Below are 24,668 nucleotides of genomic sequence, written 5' to 3'. Positions count from 1 at the left end.
TTTAATATTTCCCCTACTAAGAGGGACAAATCTCTGGAGGGCAGGAGCCTTAGATCCACAGAAGCTAGAACAGAGACATGTGAGTAAAGTCCAAGGGCAGCAAACGTTGACCCCTGAGAGGGATATCTAAGAGGATTCCAAATCACATCCTCTAGGAAAGAAATCTCGCTTCTCAGTGGTTTGGTCCCAAAGAAGTCTCTCTACGAGGGAGCAGAAATAAACTTCCAGGAAACAGAATCCCATATTAACAATAAACTCGAGTTGTGACCAAATTAGGGTTTCAATTATATATTGGTCTCAGTAAATGCTGCAGGCCATAGCTGGCTTTTTTATTTCTGGGCACATCTGCTCTTCTTTCTAGGAACCCAGTCTATAGTTCTTTCCTTCTAAGAATGAATCCATGTCCCCTGCAAGTTTCTGGGATAAATAAACATAAGCAGTCATGGTTGAAAATTCAAAGACTCAAGTTTTGGGATGCCTGGGTGGCTTAGCAGTTGGGCGTCTGCCTTTAGCTCAGGGCATGATCCTGGAGTCCTGGGATCGAGTCCTACATCGGGCTCCCTGCATGGAGCCTGCTTCTTCCTCTGCCTATATCTCTGCCTCATGCTCTCTCTCTGTGTCTCTCATGAAGAAATAAATGAAACCTTTAATAAAAAAAACAAAGACCCAAGTTTTGATTTTTTTTTTTTTTGTAGTGCTAATGGAGCCATTTTACTTCATAAGAGCTATCACTGAGGCTTCCTTCCAACCCAAGGGTACTAACTGAGGGTTTTGGAATCCATGGGTTGGAAGTCATCGAATTCTTTGCTTGAAGGTGAATGAACAATACTGGATTTATGTACATTTGCATTTCTCTATGAAGAGAATGTCACAACTTTCATTGGTTTCTGTAAAGGGTCTACAATCCTTAGAATAAAAATTACTGTTAAATTTCTTTCCCAGTAAAACAGTATAGTGTTTGCTTGGTTATGGCTCCAGTAAAATGCTACATAAAGAACAAAAAAAGGGAGGGGGGAGTACATTACATTTTTCCATTATTGCAGATGCAAAATATGTAGGTTCTCAATAACTCTTTTGACTTAGGCATGGCATATGTCACTGAGAGTTTTTACTAGAAGCTATTTCCTACTCCAGATGGCAGTAATGCTTGGGTGTTTAGTGCAGCCCACATTGCTTGGGTGCAAGTCATCACCATGGTTGGCTGGGAAGAGCAAAGCTTGATTGGCAGGCCTGACTTGGGCAGCTCTTGGTATGATTTCTTAGCCATCACCTGCTGGACATGCTAGAATCCATACCCTGAGCTTTCATAAAGTAGCAAATAGGCCACTAATACCACTACTTCAGGTTTTATTGATGGACTAGAGTCGCAAGTTTTTGTATTTCCTTTTTTTCCTCTTACTACAATACTGTATAATCAACATCACGGTGAGGTTTTATACTCTTTAAGCTTTCCTTCTTGTTTAGGCACTACTGCCAATCTGTTTCACAAATGTGAATATTGGCTATACATGAAAATAAAAAAGCTTAGTTTTTATATCTAGGAAAATATAAAGGAAATATAAAACTTCAATCTCCCTCACCATGCTTCAGATCTGTTCAACAAGCAGTCTTCCTAATTACCCATGATTACATTAACACAAGATACAAATTTAACTGTATACCTCCTCACAGAATCCCTTCCCAAGGTTCTTCTTTTTTTTTTTCCCCATCCTAACTTCAGGAAAGAAATTGTTAGCTCACAAAATATATGTCTTCCATAATTTACTGCTGTAACATTCAAATCACCCACTGGGCTTTATCTCATTTTCATCTCTACTTAGGCTCAGAAATGTGTTGTCTCTGAGAATCTTTCCCTCTGAGTACCAACAAGGGGAGATTAGATCTCATTTCCTGCCTTCATTTACCTTCCAACAGTGCTCAATAAAAAGGCAATAGGAAGAATGAAATGGCTTGTTTTTCCAGGGGGAAAGATATTTTCATCCACTAGGTATTTCTGTTTCTTACAAACATTTTTAAAATACAACATCTCAGAAGAGGCAAGTAGCCTCAACCAACATTTCTACCTCTTTACAAACTAACTCTGTGAGCACAATGTGGTAGCAAAGAACAGCTCCAGTTGTGACCAAATTAAGGTTCCAATTATATATTGGTCATGTAGCAGCAAAGAACAGTTATTTGCAGATCAAAGTCGTGAACTTCCTGAAGATGGTTCTCCTCTTCACAGAGGAGCATCTGAGCTCTCAAAACAGCTTCAGAATTTGTTGAAGTCTACAATCTCCCCATGGCCCATGAGGTCCTGCATGACCTAGCCCCTGTCAACCATTCCAGACTGATCCCCCATACTTTCCTTCTTACCAAATTTCAGCTGCCCTGGTAAACTTTCTCTAAGTGCCCTGGTAAACTTCTCAAATTGCTGTAATGTCCTCTGCCCAGAAATACCTGCTACATCCTTTACTTCCTTCTGCTCCCCCAAATCTGGCCAACTCCTGTTATTTTTTGCATTTCATCCTAAATGTCATTTCCTCAAGAAAGCCTTCCCTGCCCCTCTCCTTCCCACAAATTTAAGTTAGGACCACTTACAATTTATTCCTATAGTTCTCTGTACTACTCTGAATCAGTTACTATAATTATAATTGATCATGATTAGTGTATTTTAGAAAATGTAATGGAAGCGTGGCTCAGTTGGTTGAGCATCTGCCTTCACCTCAGGTTATGATATTGGGGTCCTGGGATCGAACCCCATGTCTGGCTCCCCGATCAGCAGGAAGTCTACTTCTCCCTCTACCCTTCTTCCCTGCCTGCCACCTGTCCTGCCCCACTCATGCTCTCTCTCTCTCTCTCCAATGAATATACAAAATATTTTTTAAGAATGTAATGGAAGTTTCTCCTACTCACATAAACTCTGTGAGAGCAGGAATTAGTAAGTCTTGTTCATCAAGGTGTTAACAAGACACCATGTCTACCACAGGGTAAATACTTAATAAATATGTGAGGAAGGGAGAGAGAAAGGAAGAAAGATATATTACCAGAATTGTTGGTACTGTAGCAAAAAGAGATCTTCCAGCTACCTATACACATCTGGGGCTGGTTCATTATATAGAACATTTAACCAAATCTTTTTATCATTCCAAGATATCTAGAAATGCCAGCGCTCGTGAGCAGATGTAGCAGCTCTTCGGTGTGGCGGAGAGCCACGTACCACAGCAGTTAGACTCATAAGTTTTGGAGTCAGCCACTTACTTAGATACAAAAATCCCAGCTCCACCACTTACCGGCTAGGTGACCTGAGCAATTTTCTCACCCTTCCTGAACCTTCACTGATTCATCTATAAAATGAGGCTAAGAATTCTAGCCCCTTTAAGAGTTGTCTCAAAGGCTAGAAGAAGTACTGTCTGCAAAGCCCTTATGACCAAGATTTTAGTGCTGTTACCATTATTACCAAGAAACATGAGAAACTGTACCAAATTCAGAAGATATTATCTTACATAGTGCCTTTTCCTTGTTAAAGAAATATAACCCTAACAGGCATATTCACAAACAAGCTGTTTTCTTGTCCAGAGATCCTAACACCTAGACTAACTGCAGAATGTATAGCTTTATTTTTCACAGGCATTGAACAACGTGATAATAGCCAGATACACATACAGAATTCACAAGAATGATCTGAAAAGTATTCACTTATGAGCTTTCAGAACTGAACATGCAAAGAAACAAACTAATGTATTCACACTCACTATATCCTTCTGGATACTTTCCTCCAACGACTAACGGCACATTCTTCCAGTTGTCTCTCCAAAACAAAGCTGAGACTCAGATCCTTTAGTAAGACTGGTGTTAAAAGAGCGCCAGAACCAAGCACGAATCAGTGGTTTGGGTGCCAGTCTGCACCTGGCACTGGTGCGCTGATGCGGCCCTGCTAACCAGTAGAGCGGTGGGTTTCAGGAAACTCTGGCCCCAGCAGGAATCAGATGTCTGCTACCCAAGCTCCACCACTTACTGGCTATGGACAGAAGCTGGACTGCATACAAGCTAGTCAGCCTAATCATTTCCCAGATATAAAACACATTAATAATACCTATCTGTTAAAACTGCTGTGAGCTTTTGAGTGGGATAATGCACATAATCTATAATGACTATTTGAGATACTATGTGGTGACTGCTTAGCAAATACATCTATTTCATTTCATATCTTTTCCTATTACCATGCTTTTCATAGAACAAGATGGTATTCATGACAGAAGCCAGGCAAGGCTGTAATATCTAGATAATATATAATTACAAGGGTCTCATAACTTACAAAATGTTCCTAATGACAATATCAATAATAGAAACAGCGATGATGATCCAGCAGGGTACCTGATAAGGAAGAATTTTTTTAAGTAAGACTGACATTTAAAAGTTGCTAGCAGTGATGCCTGGATGGCTCAGTGGATGAGCATCTGCCTTCGGCTCAGGTCGTGATCCTGGAGTCCTGGGATCGAGTCCCATACCAGGCTCCTTGCAGGGAGCCTGCTTCTCCCTCGGCCTATATCTCTGCCTCTCTCTCTGTGTGTCTCTCGTGAAAAAAATAAACAAAATCTTTATTTTTTTTAAATAAACAAAATCTTTCAAAAAATAATAAAAAAATAAAAGGTACTAGCAATATCTTTATCTAGCAGCCAAAGAGAGCTAAGAGGACTTATTGCCAGTAAGAAGTAAGCAGGAGAGCTACGATTACACCTAATACCAAAATCTGTAACATTAAGTCTGTCTTTATTAAATTTACTTGTTATGCCATAACCTCCAGATAAAAAAGATGGGAAGTAAATGAGAGAAGAGGTGTAATGTTAATACTGGGGTGGGGAAAAAGAAAAGGCTTTAAATTCTCATTCCAAACTTCCACCTGGAGTTCCATTTCCCTAGGCCAGGCTCCTAGGGCACAACCTACTTCAGACAGCCTTCCTTTGTAGGATCCAAATTATACTGATATGGGACTCTGGACCAGTCCCTTAAACTCCTACAACTCAGTTTCCTTATCTGGAAAATGCAAAAGACGATGAACCTATGTCAGAAAGTAATGTAGTAAATGAATGAGCTAATAGATATAAAGCATCTAGAATAGTGCCAATGCATAATAAATACTGCGAAGGGTTAGTGATTAGTAATAGCAGGTATAACGTGTTATTTTAAAATGGCTCAGCGTGGGGGGTGGGGGGTGGATGCCTGGGTGGCTAAGTCAGTTATGCAGCTGCCTTTGGCTCAGGTCATGATTTCAGGGTCCTGGGATGAGCCCTGACATCAGGCTCCCTGCTCAGCAGGGAGTCTGCTTCTCCCTCTCCCTCTGTCCCCTCCCATCTTGCTCATGGTCTATTTCTGTCTCTGTCTCTGTCTCTCTCTCTCTCTCTCTCAAATAAATAAATAAAATCTTTAAAAATAAAATGGACCCAAGGTGAGAGGCCTGGCATGTTGGTGGGCCATACATCGGAGGTGAGAGGACACAACTGCAAAGAGAGCCCAGCCCAGAGGACAACAATCAGCATGTCCCTACCTCACGTAATCTAACTTCAGAAGATGGAACATGTACTGCGATTTTACAAAAGTCAATCCAAATGCAGGGTAGTAGAGCCAAGCCCTATCACTATAAAGAAGTTCATGGGCACTTAAGCAAAATTAGTTTGCACAACAAATTTCTAGCACCAAATGCAAACAAAATTTGTGTAGCTGCTTAAAACTCACATTAGATTTATATTCCTAGAAGAAAAAAAATAGAATTTAAAATACGAAATGGGCACAAATAAATAGATCACTCAGGATGCTATCCAGATATAATTAAGGACATGAATGAAGTAACAAAGTGGTATAAGAACATATTTTCAAAAACAGTCAGTGAGGATTAGTAATAACACGAATAGAAAACAGAACATTCTTTAAGCAGCCAACAAAGCAAAGGCCTAACTCAGTGATTCTCTGACTCAACTTTTGAGGCAATTTCACAAAATGAGCTTCCTTGTGAGTACCAAGAGTATCCTCAGATGAGAATATATCTTTACAATCCTCAAGCTATCACTTTCTCTCTAATTAAAACATGAACTATATCCAAAAAAAAAAAAGAGCTCACCAAAACACTTCCCTATTTTTAAAGGGAAGGATCTCTTTGTGAGGGACAAAGCCAGGACACGCTTGAAAATACTAATGATAGATATTGGTTATTGTGACTTCTAGGTTTCAGAAGATTAGGGCATAATTCTTTTCCCTTTTACAGTGGTGGCTGTAAATAAGATGGCTACTTATGAAAGAACCATTTGGCTGAAGAAAAGGCCTTCCTTATACATTAGTTTAAATTCAAAATAAAAATCGTCATTACTCATTCCCTTTGCAGAGCACACCCCAGAGTAAACCATGAAAACTGTCTGCTGATTGGTTTTTTCTTCTCTCCCTGGGGCCGAGCTGTTTTTTTTATACAACATTACACAACTGCTCAGACCACATAGACTTAAACCAGTTGTAAACATGAAGTTATCACTGAAATTTAGTACTATCACATTACATTTTAGAAGTGAAAAAATATTGGGGTGCCTGGCTGGCTCATTTGGTAGAGCATGTGACTCCTAATCTCAGGGTCATCAGCTCAAGTCCCTTGTTGGACATGGAGCCTACTTAAAATAAAATTAAATTAATACAGAAGTAGAAGAATATTGGTCTTGTTGTGGTCATCTTTGACCCCAGGGAGAAAATAGTATGTGTGTGAAAGAATATGTATAAAACACACCTGGTGAAGGCACAATTATGTGTGTGTGTGTGTGTGTGTGTGTGCACGTGCACAGCATACGTCAAAGCAACACAAACTGTCAAAATATCACAGGAGCTAGTTATTTAAACTGCACCATGAAAAAAATAATTCTAAAAGCTTCTAATAAAAAAAAGCACCTGACTTTCCTTTTTTATTTTCCCTGCCCATGTTCCCAGAAAGAAAAAGAAGTTAAAATAGCTGAATGGCAGGGAGCAGCAGGGCAGAGAATGAAGAGCCAAAACTCATATAATACACCACCCGGAGAGTCCCGTGAGAGGTCAACAGACTAAGCACGGTTGATAATCCAAAATACACAGAAATCCCCCACAGCAAGTTCCATGCAGTTCTTCTTCATGCTCTGGCATATGCCCAGGGAGAAAAAACAGTTCAAGTCAGAGAAAGTGAAAGTGTCAGGCAGAAAGGAATAAATATAAGATCATTTTACAAAGCTTCACCTTCCTTGAAAAGAGGCAGAGGCCAGGGGACCTGGGAGAGTGGACACTGCAGGCTTCCCTCCATCTCTGCTTGGCCCCCCGTCCTACTCAGCTGGTCCCCACAGGGCTGGCCAGAGAGTCATAAGGGCCCCAGCTGGGTCTAGAGGACACAAAGGCTGCCTAGGGAGCCCATGGGAGCAGAGGAGGGTTGAGGGAGTTGAGGGGTGACAACCAAAATGGTTAGGTAAATGGTTTCTTGGAACTGTTGAATTGAATTGGCATGTATGCAAGGCCAGGTCACAATCACAGCTGAACCTCACCCTGACCCCTCAGCTCCAGCTGCTCTTTAAAAGCAGAGGGAAGGAAAAAAAAAAAAAAAAAGGGAAGGGGAATGTGCAGTCCACCCCGATTCTAAGCCCATGTCTCTCAGGAGACAGCACGGCCCATGCTGATTCAGGGTTTCCCACCTCGGGGGAGCATGAGGCTTGGCGACGGCTCTGTAGTGACAGAGAGCTTCTCTCCAAAATCTATTCCAATCTCAAAAGATACTTTAGGAAAACACTCAGACTTCTAATTTGGTGTGGTGAAAATACTATTTAAAAGCAACTATAGAAACGCTGAATTTTTCTGTTATGAAAAGCTACTTTATACTTCAATAAAAGAACAGGAGTCAAAAACAGCTTAAGGGCCTACATAGAATATGCTTTCTATTTTGAGAAAATACCTATTTGCAATTTTCAGAAATTGGTCATTCGCCATACACAGGTCAATCTTTCCTGAGAAAGAAAGCATATCTTAATATTTTTGCAGCACAACGCCCCAAGAATGAAAATTTCCAACAGAGCCCAAGGATTCTAAAACTTTCTGTCCTAACTATTCCTCCCAATACTTAACCTCTCTGACATCAGGTCCATATGAATCCACGAAAGAGAGTCATGTGGGAGGTTTCCCTGGTTTCCCTGATTTTCTTTAACAAACATGTTTTGCCCTTTCTTTTACTCCACTTTCAGTGCCTCATGCTGCAGAGAAAAGGAAAACTATCTTATTCAGGAAAAATTCAAAATAACTAAAGAATATGAGCTATTCCGGTAAACAGGTGACAATCTGGCACTCAGGAGCCCGGCACCCTCAACCATAAATGCAAATTCCAACCTCAACCTTCCCTCTCCCTTCCCAAGAAAAAGACTCTTCAATAAAAGCATTTTTTTTTAAACAAAACCAAGAAAAACCACAGACATAAGCAAAGGGGAAAAATATGGTGCAATTAACTTCCTTCCACTCTTCCTTTCCCTGAAGGTTTGGCCAAACCCCTGGCCTTTCAAATCTTTCTGTCTTCCCATCCCCAGGGTCAGGTCTCTGTCTAGCTGCAGGCTCCCACTGGGATCCTGTGCCCCTGCTGCCAAGGACTCCCCTCCGCTCCTCACTTGACTCAGTCTCCCCGGCCCAGCTGCCTCCAGGCTCCCAATCGCTGGGCCGGATGCACTGCTCAGCTGCACAGTCTGGGCACAGCTTCGGCTTCACCTCTACTTCCCAGAACCCACTCCTGACTCCCGGGTTCTGAGTACACAGCACACTTATCTGTGGCAGTACTGTGCCCCCACCCCCGTGGGCAAATCCTAACCACACTCCAAAACAAGGCAGGCAGAGGCCACCAGGTGGGCACACTCTTCCACTGTTGACCCTAAGCCTACTGCTTACCTGCATCTGGGCCCACAGTGTCTCCTTCCATTTGCAATGGAAGAGGAACCTTTCTTCTGGCTGAAGCTACCACTCTCCCTAGGCTTCGGGGCCCACTCGGACCCATGCCCCTTGGTACCTCCCCCCTTCATTTATCCTTCTGTTCTCCTTAAATGTCAACCTCTCCCTCTCTAATGGCTCCTCCTTTTCAACCCACACAGGTGATACTCATTAAAAAAAACCCAGCTCTTCCAAACATCCTATCCTGACATTGTTCTCACTCTCCTACTACCTACTACTACTTTCTTTCATCCCCTAAAGAGCCAAACCAATTGGCTTCTTTCCCCATCCTCAGCATCTCTTTCCACACCTCCCTCTGCCCTCTGTATCCTGGCTTCCGTGCCACCACTCCTGATTCCGTTATTTTGTAAAATGTATTGACATCTACTATGTCCCAGATAACATGGGCCTGGCACAGGGAGAGGACAGGACAAATTGGACATGAGCTCTGATAGCTGCATTCAGTCCAGAAATAGATTGTATTTGGACTACAACTTAAAATATTTTTTCAAATAATTGCCCAAAATTCAAGAGCCTGGAGATCTCACATGAAAATCCAGACTTTTGGCATGGATTAAAGAATCCAAGAACTCTGGCAGCAACGCTTCTTTCGCTATCTGACAATAACCAGTTGGAGCTGAAAAGCAGCCCCCCCTTAAATCAGGCAAGGGCTCGCTGGTTCACCACGGGCCCATCAAGCCCTCTAAGCTCATTTTCTTTTCTCTGATGGCCCCTGTGTGCAACGAAGTTTGAATCCCTGTTCTAGATCAGTGCTGCCCACTAGACATCAAAATGTGACCAACATACATCATTTTAAATATTCTGATAGCCATACCTTTAAAAAATAGGAAAGGAACAAGTAAAATTAACTTTAATAATATATTCTATTTAATGCAACACATCCAAAATATTATTTCAATGTATAAGCACCATAAAAATTAATGAGATATTTTACCTTCTTTTCTCTGTGCTAAGCCTTCACAATCCAGTGTGCATCTTACACTTGGAGCACAACTCAGTTGGAATCTGCCATATATCTAACATTCAAGAGCCATGTGTGGCTAGTGGCTCCATCTGAGGCAGCACAGTTCCAGATGCTTAATGATTCACTACAAAAACCATCTTACAAGTAGAGAGAGGGAGAGAAAATTAAGGGTAAAGAAGAAAGCAGGCAGGACCGAGGAAAAGGGTGATGTTAGAGAGGAGGCACTGTGAGGACTTCAAATTCAGAAGGAAGAATGCAGGATCACAGAGATAATGAAGAGTGTTCCCCAAAAACATAAGCTACGACTGTCCAAACCTGCAGGTATAAAAACACCTTTTATAGGCAAATGCAATTAACTGGCAATGCAGATTTTCTGGAGGGAGGCTTTAGTGTTTCATAAACATGTAGTCATTGTGCAAGGCAACCGACCAAATGTCTGAACCACAATTCACACACTTGACATTCAAGAGGCCACAGAATGGACCAGGCTACTGAGGACAGGATTCTTGCTCGAGACTGGGATTTTGATCTTGCTCAAGGGGATGGGTTTGAGGAGAAGTGGCAGTGATGCAGACAGAAAATTATCTTGAGATAAGATCCAAGCAGAGATCAATACTTAGAGATCATAAATGAGTGAGACTATGACAGCAAGGTGTTAGAAATCCAGATATGGGGTTGTAACATCAGAGGTCAGAAAAGGAGATGTGGGTGCAAAAAACAGGATACCCAGGGTCAGAGACTGGCACCCAGAAATGCATCCCTGAGCCAGAGACCTGAGAAGTAGAAATCACTCCTCCATCCTCCATGAGAATACAATATGGTGGCCAGGGAGTCGGTGTCATGTCCTCCCTTCACACCCACAGACATGAACAAGAATTAAAGTACAAGCTGAGAAAAGCCAAGCCACTGGCTAGGGAAGAGGAGAAGGTCATATACATCTGCCAGACTTAAAAGGACTTGGAAGCAAGAAGGCAGGAACATCATTATGTAACTAAAAGTGCTTTTGAAACTTTTCCAGAACTTCTTCTGAATAGCTCTAGCCCATCCATTCATCCCTTCATTCACTCAGCAACCACTTATTGAGTAGTCTTCCCTCTACAATGCTGATTAGACAGGTCGATCATACTAAGGCTTGCCAAATCCTACTCTAGCAGTGCTGGTGAAAGTAGCTCAGGCTTAAGATAGGGTGAGTTGCTCATATTGATGGGGCCTCACTGAATAAAACCTATGGGATTAGGAGGGCGCATTGATCCCAACGCATTCAGAGGGTCCATTTGTCTATCATGTGTTGTAGTTTTCCCTAAAAGGATGAGACAATGAGAAATAAAGCTGGTATAAGATATCTAAAGAGACTTCACAGGAATATCGTTCTCTCAAGAAGGCAGTGTGCATGACTTTTAAATCTCTTATATTGAAAATACAGGTTTTTTGCATTGTTTGCATTCAAATTAATGTTAAATACACATATTTGGAGACATGAGGAAAATCATGGCCTGATAACCTGCTGAAAAAAAATTCTAATGTAAGAAACTGGTAACATTGGAGGGGGAAACCATTTGCATAAAATCTTCGATTGTTGAGGGATAGTAATCACTTTACATATCTGACCTATAAAAAGCACTGTAAGTTAGAAGAAATGGTCGACAGTGACAAAAAAAAAAAAAAAAGCAAGTGTCACATAAAGTTAATCATGCAGGGGAAATAGACGCACGATTGTCAATGATTCCAACAAATTCAAAATCACAAACAAAAACAATAGAGATTTGGCAGCAGAAAAAATGACACAAAGGGTACCTCACACGTTTCAATAATTAACTATATAGAAAGATAAATTTGTCCTAAATACATATGCTTCATACCATAATTTTATGAAAAACAAACAAGTTATCTAAAGCAAGTTCTAGTACAACTAGAATATTTACCTCATTCACATTAAACAAACAAAAAAGTCAATATTCAAACAGTAACCCTCAGTTACCAAGAAAAGGTTTTAATTAAGATTCTTGGCTGATTGAGGCAAGGAAATGCCTAATGTTTAGTAAGTTTTCCAGTAAAAAAAAAAAAAAAAAAAAAGTCAGATTTCAAAAAATTTCTGCTTATCTAAAGCATACGACTATGCACTGCAATTAGCTATAATTAATAAAAAGTACATGACCCAAACTTCTGAATATGCAGATTTTGTCAATGCTTACAGTATTACCTAGACATACTATTTACTTTTCGTCACTCTTGAGTTGACATTTTGATAATCATGAGTCAAGAAACCACACTACATATTTCTGAGTTACAAAAAATACATTACTAACCTTTAATTTTGTGAAATCATCCCTTATTTCCAAATGACAGAGCAAAAGAAAAAAGGGAGAGTGCTTGTCCTATGATCTTTATGAGTCTATTAATCCTATTTTATCTAAGAATTTATTTTTGCTTTTCCAGGACAATGTGCAAATACTTGCCAAAGGTAGTATAAGATTTTTTCATTACTTTGTGAAATTGTGATGTCACCAGTACTGTCTCAGTTAACTTGAGGCTACTTTTGCCACCAATGCAAGTAAAGGAATTTACATCTTAAATGAGAAGGACCAACAAATTTCCCCATTAATTTTTTTCAGCTACCCACTTATTTGTAATGGTGGCAGTGGCAAAACTTCAATATACTGTTATACTATAAAACATTAGCAATTACTAGTGTTTACTGAGCTCACGTAATATTTACTTGATAATATTTCCATATATACAAGATTCATAGCTGTAGTCAGATCTTCCAGATCCGCAGCATAGAACATAAAAGTCATAGGAAAATAATTCCACTCCAAAGTAAACCTGTCACTGTTTATTCTCTTTCTCTGCAATAAATTGATGCTCCAGTGATTTTTTTGGAAAGCTATCACACATCAAACTTCATGACCTGTTCCAAAGTTCCTAAGATCTCATCCTTTCTCTCTCACTTTGAAAAAGCTATTAACATTGCTTTTAGGGCTTGTTTTGGGGAGTACTGGTTTTTTAGTGATTTTAAGTCATTTACATTAGGAATTACGTTTCTTCACATTTGTGTCTTCCCCAAGATTAAGTTACAGTCTATGAAGTAATATTAGAGACACCTGGAAAATAGCAAAAATTAACCCAAATCACACTTTTAAATCATTTTTAAAAATATATGCTTTCTCTAAAAGGTCAGATAGTTAATGAGCCAAGATACACTTCATGTATAGACTTAATCTTAGAAAATCTTTTTATACTTTTTGTGGGAGCTTACAGATGTATTTTAGGAATTTTTTCCCAATGAATGAATATTCTTCTTACTATGTTTTGAAACATTTCTATCATACCCTGAATAGCCACTTTTTTGACAAAAACTTTTTTGCTTCTCTACAGAAGCAATTTTAACAAAATGAATTTAAAAGAAAAAAACAATAAAAGTTTAGCATTCATAAACTTCATGCTTTTGTTAAAGCCCTAAAAAACTGTGACATATTCATTCTTCACTCTTTATCTTAAAATACTGGCTTCCTGATTCTAGCAAAATATAATTTTAGTAACTCATCAAGACAGAATACATAAAATTGGCATATTTTTGATATGCACACAAATTGAGAAAGCATCTTTCCCAACTGTGTTGCAGAAAATGAAATGCATCTGGTATGACAATATGGCCAAGCACGTGAACTAGAATCAGTGGGAAGAAATGTTTTTTTTTTTTTTCTTTTTCTCAAAGCAGAACATTTTAAATAACGTACATGCCCCAACATGTACAAAAGTGTCTTCCCAAAGGTGTATTTGGCTAAAGAACACAGAGTAGCAAGAGGGCTGGTAAGGGCCTGGGAGGTTTGCTCAGTTTTAATCATTGTACATCAGTGATTTCCAAATCTCTTTCCCCCATCAGTTCAAACTGATGTAGTTTTTATTTTTTATTTTTTTTTTATTTTCTTGCTTTTGCTTTTGCTTTTGCTTAACACCTCCACCCAGAGTCAGAGTTTATGCACATATGTTGTTGTGGCCTCATGCTGAGCTGGAGGGGGAAGTGGAGAGGTAGGGAGGTGTTGGAGAACATGGCTAATGCCAGGATCAAGCAGCGAAAAATTGAGACATTTGGGTTATTTTTGCAATGAATTTTCTTTCTTCTTTGAAAGAAAGTTCTTTTTATCTAGGCAATCTGAAGATGTTTTTAATGCTTTTATTACCTTTCCTTTCATGTGCCCCTATCTGTTGTTGAACAACACAGGAATCTGCCTACGCTAGGCACTCCCTTCCCCAGCCCAAGTGTGTTCTGAGGCCAGGGACTGGGAGAGCAAGGAAAGATCTCGGAGCCAGGCAGGAAGCTTGCAGGGTGCTGCACAGCTCAACCTACTCCTGGACACCGTCCTCAGAAGGGGGTCCTCTTCTACTTGCAGCGCCCAATTCGATTTCTTTCTCTTCCTCATCACAAGGTAAGCCAGCCTGACTCTCAGATTTGGGCAGAGGGTCCGTGAAAGGACTTAGAAATCCTGCTTCTGCATTGGTGAGACAATGCTGCTGAAAGCCAGATCTGTGGCTTCTAACAGAAAAAGCTGTCTACTTCTCAAGGAACGGACTCCAGGAGCTGCAGGTGTAGGGAAGCAACAAAGGTGCCCCTTCCTGGGACTGGGTGTGGCCTTAAACTAGCCCCTCAGGGCTACTGTTCTGCCCACACCCCACCTTTCATCTATTCTTTGAAACGCATTTTAGCTTTGTTACTCTTTTTATCTTCCTTGAGATGCCGGCTCCTTATAACGAAAGCTTCCTTAGAAGATAGAAGGTATCCTCAATAATGTCACTTGTAATGTGATGTAATAAAAGATGAAATAATGTATCACAGAGAAAAGAACAACTTAATATAGCTAATACATCACAGAACTGATTCCAGGGAGTGGGGAAAACCCTCCGAATGTACGTAAACTTGCAAGCATTAGTCACAGGACTGAAGTCATCTTGGAAACAAAATAAGCTCTAAAAGTGGTCAAAGGCAGTTATAGTAATGTAAAAAAGATTCAGGAGAATTTTAGCACAGAACCTCCATCATTTATTAACCATGTGACCCTAGAAAGGTTATTTAATGTCTTTGAATGTCAGTTTCCTAATCCATAAAATGGCAACAAGAACTTCCATCATGTAGGGCTGCTGGGAGGATCAGATCCAGTAAGGCTATAAAGTGCCCAGCATACCGTGAGGGCACACACAATGCTAGTTTAGTATGCTCTCCAAAACAGGCTTAGGTCTTTGGTGTACAAAATTCATAATTACATAGCAATATTTAAAAAAAAAAACTGAGTGTCAGAAAACTGGTAAAAACTAATATAAAGATTAATTCAGAACTGTCTGCTTTTATCGGAGAAGGACAAACATTATAGGGTCTCATTCATTTGGGGAATATTAAAAATAGTGAAAGGGAATAAAGGGGAAAGGAGAAAAAATGAGTGGGAAATATCAGAAAGGGAGACAGAACATGAGAGACTCCTAACTCTGGGAAACGAACTAGGGGTGGTGGAAGGAGAGGTAGGCGGGGGGTGGGGGTGACTGGGTGACGGGCACTGAGGGGGGCACTTGATGGGACGAGCACTGGGTGTTATTCCATATGTTGGCAAGTTGAACACCAATAAAAATAAATTTATATATATAAAAAGAATTGTCCGCTTTTGCTTTCAGAATCTTGGTTCAATGGCCTGCAAAGTAATTTAGTGAATCAAATAATCTCTCTACCTTCAAAATAATTCAGTTATTTGTTGTTGCATTACTTTTGTTCATAAAAGTGAATAAAAACCACTGCAAAGAGTACCCCAACTCTAAAGTTCTTATGCCTCGGGATTACGTGCACACTCAAAAGTAAATTCTTCTAAAATATACAGCATTCATCTATACTGAATTTAAAACATCCTTTTAAGACCACTTTTTACTCTAGTTTTGAAACCAGACACACGAGTTCTATTCAATTATCTTTCAAGATAAAAGGGAAAGTAGAGCTATTTAGACTCTTTGTCAGGGCTCTCTACTTACTCTTCCCAGAATAATTAAAAACTTTTTCTAGAACATTAGTAACAGCAGGTTATCCACCTGTATCCCAGCTTGCTTTCTGAAACTATACTAAGCAGCTAATAAACCATAAGAACTTTCAACTGATGGCCCATCTATTCCTGCATCACGCTGTCTGAAACGCGGCCTTAGGTTTTCTGGAGCCCGGCTTTTAACCTACTTAAAAAGATTAACCTTTAAATGAGTTCAAGAATAATTAATCAGAGTCAGAATAATGAGAATTTAAATAAACCAAGACGTACTGGAAGAAAAAAAGTTCTTCAGGCCACCGAGACGGAAACTTTCAAAATGCCTTGCTAGCAGGTACACAATTTGCAGGTCTTAACAAAAGGGGCGCATCGCCTCTGCAAAACCCAGGGAATAAAAAGCAGCTGCTCAGGGGAACGCCTTAAGAATCGTTCATTTTCACTTGACTCTTAATGGGACCAAACTTAACTCCTGCCTGACCAACGAGGCAACACGATGCCTAGAGAACAGACTTAACACGCAACTGCTTCCGAGGACTGCTGACGCTCAGGGGAGGCCGGGCAGCTGGTCTACCTCAGCCCACACGCTCCCGCCGTGCACCTGTTGGGCCGCGATCTACTCGCGCCCCGGGACTTCTAGGAAGGGCGCGCGGCAGCACGAGCAGCCTTTGGCTCTTAGGGTTTCCCCCGAACACGGACCTCACCGTCTCCAATAATCCACCTCTCCGCACCACCGTTCCTTCCCGCAAGCCACTGGTTTCCAAAGGTGGCCCCTCCGCACCCTGCAACCGTGGTTGCAAATTTTCTTTTCTAAGTTGCTCGATCTTTCTTTGGAGAAGGCGAGAGACTTCGCTAACACAGTCCTTCCAGGGGACCTCCCCCCGAAAGTGCCCATCTGATGTCTGGCGTTAGCCCTCTCCTGCCTGGCTCCTACCTGTCGTCTTCACCGGCGGCTCCTAAAGCTGCCCCCAATGGCCTCCGGCCGGAGGTGTAATTTCTACCAAAAGTACGGTCGGGGCGCAAGTCAGAACTGTAACCACCCCCCCCCCCAGCAGGCCCGGGAGGGGTCCTTGCCACGACCTGATTTCCCGGTGGCACCCCCGCTGCCCCGCGCCTCCCCGGGGAGGCGTCTCCCCGAGGCCGGGGGCGTGGCCCGCGCACCTGTGCCTCACCTGGCTGCTGCCCGGCTCCTCGCGCGTCTCGGGGCTGCGGGCGGGCTCCGCGGGGGGCGGCGGCGGCGGCGGCGGCGGCTGCAGCAGCTGCTCCAGGCAGGCAGTGCCCGGCAGGGACGAGCTCTTCTGATGGCACAAGTGCGCCTCGGGGCCCCGACGCCGTGCGCCCTCATCTGGGGCGCGGGCCCCCCTCGCGGGCGGCTGGGGCGAGGAGGACAGGGAGGACGAGGCGGAGGACGAGGAGGGAGCCGAGTCCGCGCCCGGCCCCTTGCCCGCGGGCAGCAAATGCTCGCGGATCCGGCGGCGCAGGGTGGCCCCGCGCTCGCCTCGGCCGCCCCCGCCGGGCTCCAGGGGCTCCGGCGACGAGCAGCACAGGTTGGGCTGCGAGGAGGAGAAGACGCGGTCCAGCACCTGCTTGCGCTTCTTGAAGCCGCTCCACCTGCCGCCCCCCGGGGGTGGCGGGGACGGCGACGGGGTGTCCGCAGTGCGGCGCTCGGGGCCCCCCGCGCGCGCGCCCCCGCCGCCCTTGCCCTTGCCCACCCCCAGCTGCAGGTTCTTCCAAAGCCGGGCCTGGAAGGAGGAGGACGCGGCGGCCTCCCGGGGCTCCATCCTGCGCCCCCGGCTCCCCCTCTCCACGCCGCCTCCTCCTCCGCCTCCTCCGCCGCCGCCTCCGCGCTCTCCGGCTGCACCTCCTCCCCGGGCCCCGCGGCGGCGGCGGGCGCAGCAGCAGAAGCCGGGAGCGCCCGGCGGCTTCAGGACCGCGAGGGGGGCGCTGGCCGGGCTCCCGCGCCGCTTCTTCCTCCCGCACCTGCCGGGGAGGGGGGGTCCGCAAAGTTTGGAGCTCCGCGCCCCGCAGCTCCAGGCCCCCGGGGCCCCCCAGGCCGCGCCCCGGCTCCCTCTGGCTGCAGAAGCTCCCGGCGCCCGAGCGTGCGCGGCCAGCGGCGCCCGGGACCGCACCCCGCGCCCTCGGGGCAGCACCTGGCGGCGGGGCGTCAGCGGGGCGTCAGCTGGGCGCGCGCACCCCCGGCGGCAGGCGCACGGCACTGAGACCAGCGCGACCTGCAGCCCCGCGGGAGCGCCCGGGACCCGGCTCGGGCTCCGGCTCCGGCTCCGGCTCGCGGGGGTGGGGGCGGGGGCCGGCTGCGCCCCGGGAGCTGCCCGCAGCCCCCCACGTGGCCCTCGTGGGTCCCGCGGGGCTCAGGACGCCCACAGCGACCCGCGAGCCTGCCCGCAGCCCGGCGCCCCACACGGCTGCTCCCGCCCGGCCGCGCGGAGACCTGGAGCTCTCCGGTCCTGACTTCATCCCCTCCGCCCTCCTTTTGCTCTTTCTTGGCACGGGCTGGGGCGGTCTCCTCTGTGTCCGGGTCTACGGGGTCCCGGAGGCTGCCCCGGGACCTGGCTCGCCCTAGAGGTGCGGGGGGTCCACGGCGCACCGGCGGCGAGCAGGACGCCCACTGCCCCTCACGCCGCGCCACGCGCAGGGAATCTTGTTTTCTTTCGCCTGCGTTTACTCCGTTTGCTTCGCTGAAAGGCAGTTGGGTTTGTTCAGCTCGTTCAGACCTTGCTTCTCCCTAAATCTACTGATGGAAAGGTCTTTTGCTTCTACTAAGTGAGCTTCTTGAAAAGCAGGTGATACCCCTTCTCCACCCTCCTCCACTACCCTCCACCCCATTAAGGATGGAAAACAGAAGAGTTCCTGAGTCTTGGCACCATGCTGTCTGATTCCAATCTCCCAGCTAGCAGTATGCCCTACGTTAGGAGGTCTTACCATCCTAATTTTTTAGTCTTTTTTTTCCTTTATAACAATTATTTAAAAATATTTCTTGAGCACCTACTATGTGCCAGGCAATATGATAGGCTCTGAGGATGAAGCTGTGAACAAGGCAGACAGGGCCCCCCTGCTCTCATGGAGCCCTTCTTCAATGAGGGTCCAACAGTAAACAGAATTTCTTTCTTTCTTTCTTTTAATTTATGATAGAAAGAGAGAGGCAGAGACACAGAGGGAGAAGCAGGCTCCATGCACGGAGCCGGACGGGAATCGATCCCGGGGCTCCAGGATCACGCCCTGGGCGGAAGGCAAGGCGCTAAACCCCTGAGCCACCCAGGGATCCCCAGTAAACAGAATTTCATTTCATTTCATTTCATTTATTTTATTTATTTATTTATTTATTTTATTTATTTTATTTTATTTATTTTATTTTATTTTATTTTATTTTATTTTATTTTATTTTTTTGTAAACAGAATTTCTAATAGGAAAAGTCCCATGGAGAAAAATAAAACGGCACCGTAACAGAGTGGCTGTGGAGGTAGAGAGGTAGGGTTGCCAGATAAACTGCAGGACATCCAGTTACATTTAAATTGCAGATAATTTTTTAGTATAGGTACATCCCAAATATCGTACAACGCATACTAAAATATTATTTGTTGCTTATCTGAAATTCAAGTTTATTTTTATTTATTTAATATTTCTTTTTTTAAGATTTTATTTATTTATTCATGATAGACATCGAGACAGAGAGGCAGCGGCACAGGCAGAAAGAGAAGTAGGCTTCATGCAGGGAGCTAGACGTGGGACTCGATCCCAGATCTCCAGGATCAGGCCCTGAGCTAAAGGCATTACTAAACCCCTGAGCCACCCAGGCTGCCCCAAAATTCAAGTTTCACTGCGTGTTTTGTATTTTTTATTTGTTGAATCTGACAACCCCATACAAAGGCGTCTGGGTTGTTGTTTCTTAAACCAAAAGTCTATTGAGAAACTAAAACTTGAGTTGAAACTTAATGAGACAGGTAGTCATTGAAAGATCTATTACAGAATTCCAGGCAGAAGGAACAGTAGGTGCAAGGGCCCTAAGGCAGGAAGCAGCTTGGTTAGGCATGTCCAAGGGCATATAGAGTGGAGGGAGGTGAAAGACTTGGTAAGACAGTAGAAGGTCCTGGTGGGGTGGGTCCCACAGCCCCAATAAGATTTGAGGTTCCACTAAGTGAAATGGGGAGCCATTAGATAGTTTTTAAACATGAGAGTAACGTGATGTGATTAACTATTCACCTACCTTCCCCATAGGGCTGTTATAAGAATTAAGTGAGAAAGGACTTAGCTCAGTGCCTGAGATTTTCTACAATCAAGTTTAAAGTACCACAACCACAAAAAAATGACCTCAGTTTGGAACCACCATGATAGTCCAAAAAGAACTGCAATATACAGGTCTTTTTTTCTATAACACAGGAAAATTATTTTGTCACTAATAGTTCTAAGACATGATCAACAAAAGCAGAGAGAAAATAAATACAGAATGACTATAAAGAAGAAAGAAGAAATGACCACTCCTTCTTACCAAAACTCTATAAATATGTCAATTTTTCACTTATATGACACAGATCTGTAGACCCATGGAGATAACTCCATACAATTCAGCCTTATATTCATATAATCTTTTAATGATGTATTTAATTGAATTTTGTAGTTTAATATTTTCATTTTTATCCTCCACCTAACTTTGCCTTGAAAATACTAACTCTGAGATTTTAGGTTCTGGGATCTGGGATCCATCCCAAGTGACACTTACCCATCAATGTGAATTCAATTAAACAACTTAAATATGTATGTATATGTAACTTACATATGTAACTTATCCTAAATAGTTAAAATGGATTCTAAAATGAGAGGTTGTCCTACAAATTTTGTATTATATAAAGTTGTACACAATATGTCCAATGTCTTATTATACTTAAACACTACAACACAAGGGAAAAGGGAATGGTACAAATTGATCCCTGAGAACTGAAGAATCACTTCTGGCCTGACTGATTAAGAAAGATTTCTTGCTGGAGGCATCATCTGAGCCAAGATCTATTGCAGGCGACAGAGCCTACCAGGAAGATAGATTGCCACCCACCAGGGAAAGCAAAATTCATGGCACATAGCAAAACTCCAATAAATGTTAGCTGTTCTTTTTATTATAATTTGCTAACCATCTTAAATATTGATGGAGCATCTGTTGCTTGAATTAATAGGAAATTAATAGATGTATCACACACTGATAGACAGGAAGTTGGGAAGAGGATGGGTAGGTAACAGTCAGCAACAAGCCCAAAGGAAGTGAGGGAGTGAACCAAGTAGCGAATTTGAAGGAAAATTTTTCCAGGAAGAGGGAACATTAAATATGAAGAGGTCAAGGCACGAACTTACCCAGACTGAGATATGGCAAAGAAGACAAAGTAGCCCGAACAGAGAAAGCAAGAGGAGCAGGGAAGGGGAAGAAATTGCAGACGCGGCTAAGGCCCAGGTCCTGTAGGATTCTGGAGGCAACAGGGGGGGACTTTGGATTTGGGTGGATGGAAAACCACTAGGGGGCTTTGAGGAGCGTTTCCTTTTTATCTAATTTGCATTTCAAAAGATTCCTCTGGTCTTTTTGTTGACAATTCAGTGGAGATGGATGGAAACAGAGTTTAGATAGGAGCTGTCACTCATTAAAATACCCTAAGGACAAGGGTGGCTTTGAGCTTTAGCTGAGGAGCAATGAAGAGTAGTTGAATTCTAGACCCAAGATGTTCGGAGGATGGAAGCAACAGGACTAGCCATTGTCTAGATATGAAGTACTCAAGCACTGAGCTACATGGTTTGCGTCATTTACTACGCGTAATCCTCACAGCAACCCTATTTTACAGATGAGGGAACCAATTCTGAGGCATGTGACAGGATCTTGCAAGGTCACTCATTGAGTAGTTAGCAGGTCCCAGGTCTAGGGATTCTGAAGCCACAAACCTTCTTTAGTTTCAAAGTGTATGCATAAATAGAATAAAATAACTGAAAGAGGCTTCAAAAGATGCACTGATTCATGTCCTTGCCCTGTGAGCGACAAGACTGTCTTGGACAGAACCACAACTTCCACTTGATGAGATCAAGGCCATAAATGCCAGTATAAAAACAACATTTGGGAGACTAATTGAGTTAAAGGCCAACTAAATGGCACTTAAGGAGCCCTCTTGTCAGTGGAGCTCTGGCTGCTGTCCCAGCTTGCTCCCAGCACTGGGCCAGACGCCTTCGTGCCCTCATTTCCTCCATCAGTCTCGAAAATGGGGATAATAATGCCTATTGGCCTGACCCACCTCACAAGGATCCAATTAAAGGCCAGTGTAGGCAGCGTTTTTGACGAGTAAAGCCTGTCTACTAGAGAGACGTTATCATCACTGTGGAATCAAAAATAACAAAAACTACCAGACTGACTTGTTCCAGCTTACATGGAAAAACCCTGCCTGTGTGGAGAGAAAGCACCGGGTACCCTTTAAAACCAAGAACCCGGTCATGTGTTGAGAGGGCTGCCGACTATGCAGTCAGCTCAACAGAATAAACCCCTATTCTGGTGTAAACTAGGTTTTGCCTTTTTTTTTGCCTGCAAGTTTTCTCAACAGTTCTCAAATGTAGTTTAATGTTTAAGTAACTTCAGAGAAGCTATTTCTGCTAACTTTATTTAACCTAAGCCACCTCCAATTTGCATCTTAACCAGAGAGGTAAAAAATTCTAGGGTCCTAGACCAAGACATGCTCTGGAATTTGTATGTTGGAAGGGCAGAGGACCGTGGTGTAGCTTGAATGGGGGAGGGGGAAGGCTGAAGCTGCCTTGGCACATCTTTTTTTTTTTTTTTTTTTTTTTTTAATTTTAATAATTGTCCTTATAAAGGAAGAGAAGAAGGAGTTAAGTGGAGATTTGGAGAGAGAAAAGCCTGCTGCTGCCCACCTCTCAATGCCAGTTCTATGTTGCACAAAGTCAGAAGACATGGGCATTTGCCTTGTGTTGCACTTAAGTGCTCTGTTACCACAGGTCATAGAGCCTTAGTTTTTCGATAGTAAAATGAAGAAATAGAGCTCATTTCCCTCCAAGGTCCCTTTCAAATTAAGCAAGTTTCTGAAACGATTCTCCAGTGTAGGATATAATCCATCTACTCATTCCTGGTCTGATGTCCTACTTTCACTGGTATATGCAAAGGCACGTACTACTGGATGGCCATGTAAATGACCCCTTTGAATATATGCCACATCACAGAAGCTCCTGGGGCCCTACTCCTGTCCCTCAGGCCTCAGCACAGGATGGGTATCTGTTCTCTCTACTACACCTTCCCCAAGTGCCTGGAATAGTTCCACACCAATGAGTTCCAAGAGATGATGTCTAGATATTCAGGGCTCCCTCAGAGTTGGGGTGGGGTAGGATAACCCAGAGGGACTCTATCTTTTTCCTAATTCCCATGCCCTTGGTCCCATTTGGGTTGATAACACAACCTTCTGGTCTCACATGCCTCCTCCCCTAACACTGCATCCTGCACCTCACAAATAAACTACTTGTATTTGAGTCCTTGTCGCTAAGTTGGCTTCTGGGGGACCCCAAACTAAAACCCATACTATGAACACTTCAATCATCAGCTGAGGTCCCGGATTTGACCATTCAATGAGAATAAAAGTAATGTTCTCCAGCAAGATTCCTTTGGGCTGTACACTTCTCTTAGAGGACTATAGAGACAAAGTTTATTTCCAGCCTACAATCTGTCCCCCAAAAATGAGATCCCTTGAGAATCAGAATTTTCATCTATGATTTACTTCCTAGAATAGATAGGTAATAGGTAGGTATGGACTCCCCAGCATCCATTATATCCTGGGAGATTAGTCTCAACTGATCATGGTCATTTCATCCCTTTTGTCAGATCTGTAACCCATCCAGAAACTTGAAGGATATATTATTACTTGGGACTGGATTCCACTACAAGTAACACATAACCCTTCAACATGTTCAAGAAGTCTGTCTTAACTGTAGAGAACAAACTGATGGGTACCAGAAGGGGGTCTGGAGGGTTAAGTAGGTGATGGGGATTAAGGAGGGCCTTGTGATGAGCACCGGCCATTGTATGAAGCATTGAATCACTAAATTCTACCCCCAAGACTAATAATACAGTTAGTATGTTAACTAGCTAGAATTTAAAGGCTTAGAAGAAAAAAAAATGTTCAAGAAGTCTGAAGGTTGTCACTCAGACTGAGTATGGCACTCCTATTTGTTGCTCCACCACGTAGGCCCACCATTCTCAAAGTCACTCATGCCTTAATCAATGGAGCTCCAGTCATTACATTCACCTTCTAGCAAACAGGAGAAAAGGGTAAAGAAGAGTTGTCCCCACCTTTAAAGTTCCTTCCCCAGTCTTCTTATATCCCAGGGCTTAGGCCTCAGGTCCGTGGCCATCTCATAAAATCTTTATTCTGGGCAGTCACACGTCTAGCTAAGAAATCTGAGGTTTCATTATTGAGGAAGAAGGGGTAGATGGATATTGGGGGACAATGAGCAGACTCTGACACAGAGGAGTAGTCATTTGAGAGTCTTCTTCACTCAAAAAAAAAAGGCACAAAATAAATGATAAATGATCTCTCTTCTTTATCCACACATATTGATGTTTACTGCTATGTTTGGAACCTCTGCCCCCATGTCCTTCTGGACCTGAGGATGAGGTGGACAGCAACGTTGGCAGAGAAGAGAGAAACCACTTCAGTTCTGGATGTCATTGTGCTACGCAATCAGCCCC

At 43.4% G+C, this 24,668-nt stretch overlaps 1 protein-coding gene across 1 annotated transcript in view; it reads right to left on the bottom strand.

Annotated features, from left to right (window-relative positions):
• MCTP1 (multiple C2 and transmembrane domain containing 1) overlaps nucleotides 1–17,718 on the bottom strand; it is a 532,324-nt gene extending 514,606 nt beyond the window's left edge. Inside the window, 1 exon segment of the mRNA XM_038532320.1 lies at nucleotides 17,109–17,718. Within this exon segment, the coding sequence (XP_038388248.1) occupies nucleotides 17,109–17,717 (609 nt within the window). The 5' untranslated portion in view covers nucleotide 17,718.
• Between the last annotated feature and the right edge of the window lie 6,950 nt (nucleotides 17,719–24,668).

Source organism: Canis lupus, chromosome 3, assembly GCF_011100685.1.
Source record: "Canis lupus familiaris isolate Mischka breed German Shepherd chromosome 3, alternate assembly UU_Cfam_GSD_1.0, whole genome shotgun sequence".
Taxonomy (NCBI): Eukaryota; Metazoa; Chordata; class Mammalia; order Carnivora; family Canidae; genus Canis; species Canis lupus.
This window is presented reverse-complemented; position numbering and strand designations above follow the sequence as displayed.